This window comes from Rhincodon typus, chromosome 22, assembly GCF_021869965.1.
Source record: "Rhincodon typus isolate 14 chromosome 22, sRhiTyp1.1, whole genome shotgun sequence".
NCBI classification, from domain to species: Eukaryota; Metazoa; Chordata; class Chondrichthyes; order Orectolobiformes; family Rhincodontidae; genus Rhincodon; species Rhincodon typus.
The window spans coordinates 33,400,613-33,403,362 of NC_063353.1; the positions used below are offsets into that span (position 1 = coordinate 33,400,613).

Consider the following 2,750-nt stretch of genomic DNA (forward strand, 5'->3'; position numbering starts at 1 on the left):
TTATCATCAAATACTGTTTTTTAGAAGGCCCAAAGCTGCACAAGCATACTGGAGGTGCTGTTGAATTTCATCATTTGTGAACATCCAGACTTACTGAAATGAGGCTCCGAAGGAATGAGAATTGATCCACATTGTCAGTGGCTTGCCATGGATCTTGATAGTTGGGGGACAGTGTTGCTCCATGGACCAGTGACCTCCAGACATGTCGACTAAGGCACATTCTCTCGTGAATGTGTTGGCAATGCCTCAGTTAGTGCACATGCCATCACCACCTTTGTACTGCAGCTTGACAACCGAGTTTGGGATGATCGTGGTTTTGGACTGGAAGCAATGCAGGATGAAAGATTTCCTACTTGTCTTGTATAGAAGCTCCACAAAAATGGGAAGTTTCATGGATATGTGGCAGAGTGTTGCAGGGAGGAAGAGAGAGAAAAGCATGGTCAGATGACATAGCCTTGCTTGACACCAGTTTCAACATATACTGGGCCTATGGTGGGTCTGAGAATCTTAGCACTCAGACAGTAGTTTTAAATCCTATACCCATACGAGACGCAGAGTGACATTCTGCAGCACTCTTTATCAATCCATTCCAAGAAGTAATTCTGCATCATCCCATTGTAACTTTCACTGAATGAGGCTCTTGTTCATCGTCAGATCAAGGTCACTTCCATGCTGCAGATGCACATCCAGTAAAAATTGGTTAAGACTGTCTCAACTCAAAGCCAAAATGGAAAAGTCCCATTCAATGTATCTTTCTCTAGCCATTAAAATTATTGGCTAGCTTAACTGGGGAATGCACAAGACCACCTCCTTCTTTCCAAATTTTAACATAAGAGCCAAATCAACTGAAGGAGCCTTTGCACTGAAACAGACAGCTGGGTCTGGTGCTTCGGTTCTGTAATGTGCCTGCTTGTCAAAGGATTCAAAATTGCTCTCTAATGCTAAGTAGGTACTGACTTTGTTGGATATGGTTTGCAGTCTCCAGATTGTCTCCACAGTCTCACTCATCACCATCTTAAGTTGTATTCCTCAGCAGCAGACAACGCAAAATACAGAAAATACCAAAGGCAAGATGGAATAATGTGGACCCACGTCCCTGCTGACTATCGTCTTTGCTGTGTCAGGGTAAAAGAGTGGTTGTGAAAAGTTGCCCTGAGCCCTGGCTGAAATATGAGCAGGGATTCGAAGCTCAGCCAAGCTACTCAGTATCATTTTGTAAATGGATTCATTTCAGACAATAAACTATACAGAGTATTTGGATTTTTTTTAATTAATTCCACACTGAGTTGATACATAGTACATAGAGATGAGCAATACAAAGTCCATCAAGCATAAAAAATAAACATAGCTACAGTGCAGAACTTGCACTTCGAACTTTTCTCACCCTTCTGAAGATGCTGACTCCCACTTGGGTATGGATTCTATGAGTTTTGCCTTCCGATAATACCTTGTACAAAGGGCTCAGGGACTGTTTGCAGGCAAGCTACACCTCTGTGCAGTGGATGACAGCCCAAGTTAATCATATATTCATTAAATTTCGATGCACACAAACACACTTAAACTTTCCAACAGGAGACTCTGGGTAATAATTAGAAGCAGAAACTCCAGTTTCTTCTCCTTTTCACAGTTCAATGATACATCAATGGTACAGAGGCTTGGCAAAGGTGACCTGAATTAGTGGCTGGGAACAGTACAACACCAAGAGGTGCTTTACCCCATCCAGTGGCCCAGAGGATTCCAAACCAGTTGTTTTTCTTTTTCACGCAGCACTGATGAGAGCAACTCCACAATATTTTTTAAAAAGCCCCGTGGTAAGGGATCAAGCCAAGAGGTCACACAACAGACATCAAGTTTTCAAGTGCAGCGTCAGATCTCTAGAACAACAGACCTTGGGATTGGGGAACAATTTTTGTGCACTGCTATTCATGAGCAAAGAGAATGGACACAGACATGTCATGGCATATACATATCAAAGCTGCAAGACATTGCGTTGTTCTCACTCTGCTCTGGCCTCGCCCAAAATCTATACAATTGCCGCTTTTGCCCCAGCTTTTTTTGTTAAATAGGTGTACAGCTTGAGTGAGGGTTGAGGAGAACATGGGAGAACAAACTCTTTCGCAGGCCTGGAATTGAATTTGCATCACACTTATAAATCAGCCAAGCTATGAAGTAGCTTCCTTACTCAGTGTGTAGAGATGAGTGTTAAAAGTTGAAAGTTCAGAGCCGAGTTTCTTCCTGCAATGTAGAGAAGAGTGTATCCGAGTCTTCACTCTATTATCAATGCTCCTTCCCTTGGCAAACATCATCACGGCGATTGGGATTTCTCATCTTTTGACTGGTCGCCATCTTTGGCAACAATGTCTTCCTTTACTTCCAAGTCAAAGTTCTGGTGGAGAGAGGAATAGGTAGAGTGTTAGTTAGAGCAAGTTAGAAGCACATATTTCCATCATCTGACTGCAGCAGGAGTCCTACAGCCTCATCCTCTCTCCACTTGCATAAATTAATCCTAAACTAATTCCATTGCCTCACTTGCTCCACATATTCATATCAGTATCAAACTATTATTATATTGGCAGGTGTAGGATTTTATACAATCAAGTAGAGCCAAATCTGAGACAGCATGAAGTGAAACTCAAGCTTCACCACAATGTTTTTTTTAGCAGAGGAATGGCTTGTAGTTAAAGATCAACAAACCATTCATTAAATGCAACAGGAGATATCAAGGCACCTGGAGCAGGATGGACAGAGAG

At 42.3% G+C, this 2,750-nt stretch overlaps 1 protein-coding gene across 3 annotated transcripts in view; it reads right to left on the minus strand.

The window, feature by feature from the left end:
* Positions 1–1,247: 1,247 nt before the first annotated feature.
* Positions 1,248–2,750, minus strand: part of rabl2 (RAB, member of RAS oncogene family-like 2) — a 22,387-nt gene continuing 20,884 nt past the window's right edge. For all 3 annotated transcript variants that reach the window (XM_048610059.1, XM_020533550.2, XM_048610060.1), the window contains exon 8: positions 1,248–2,386. In XM_048610059.1, the coding sequence (XP_048466016.1) occupies positions 2,306–2,386 (81 nt within the window). In that variant the 3' untranslated portion in view covers positions 1,248–2,305. The remainder of the gene's footprint in view (positions 2,387–2,750) is intronic.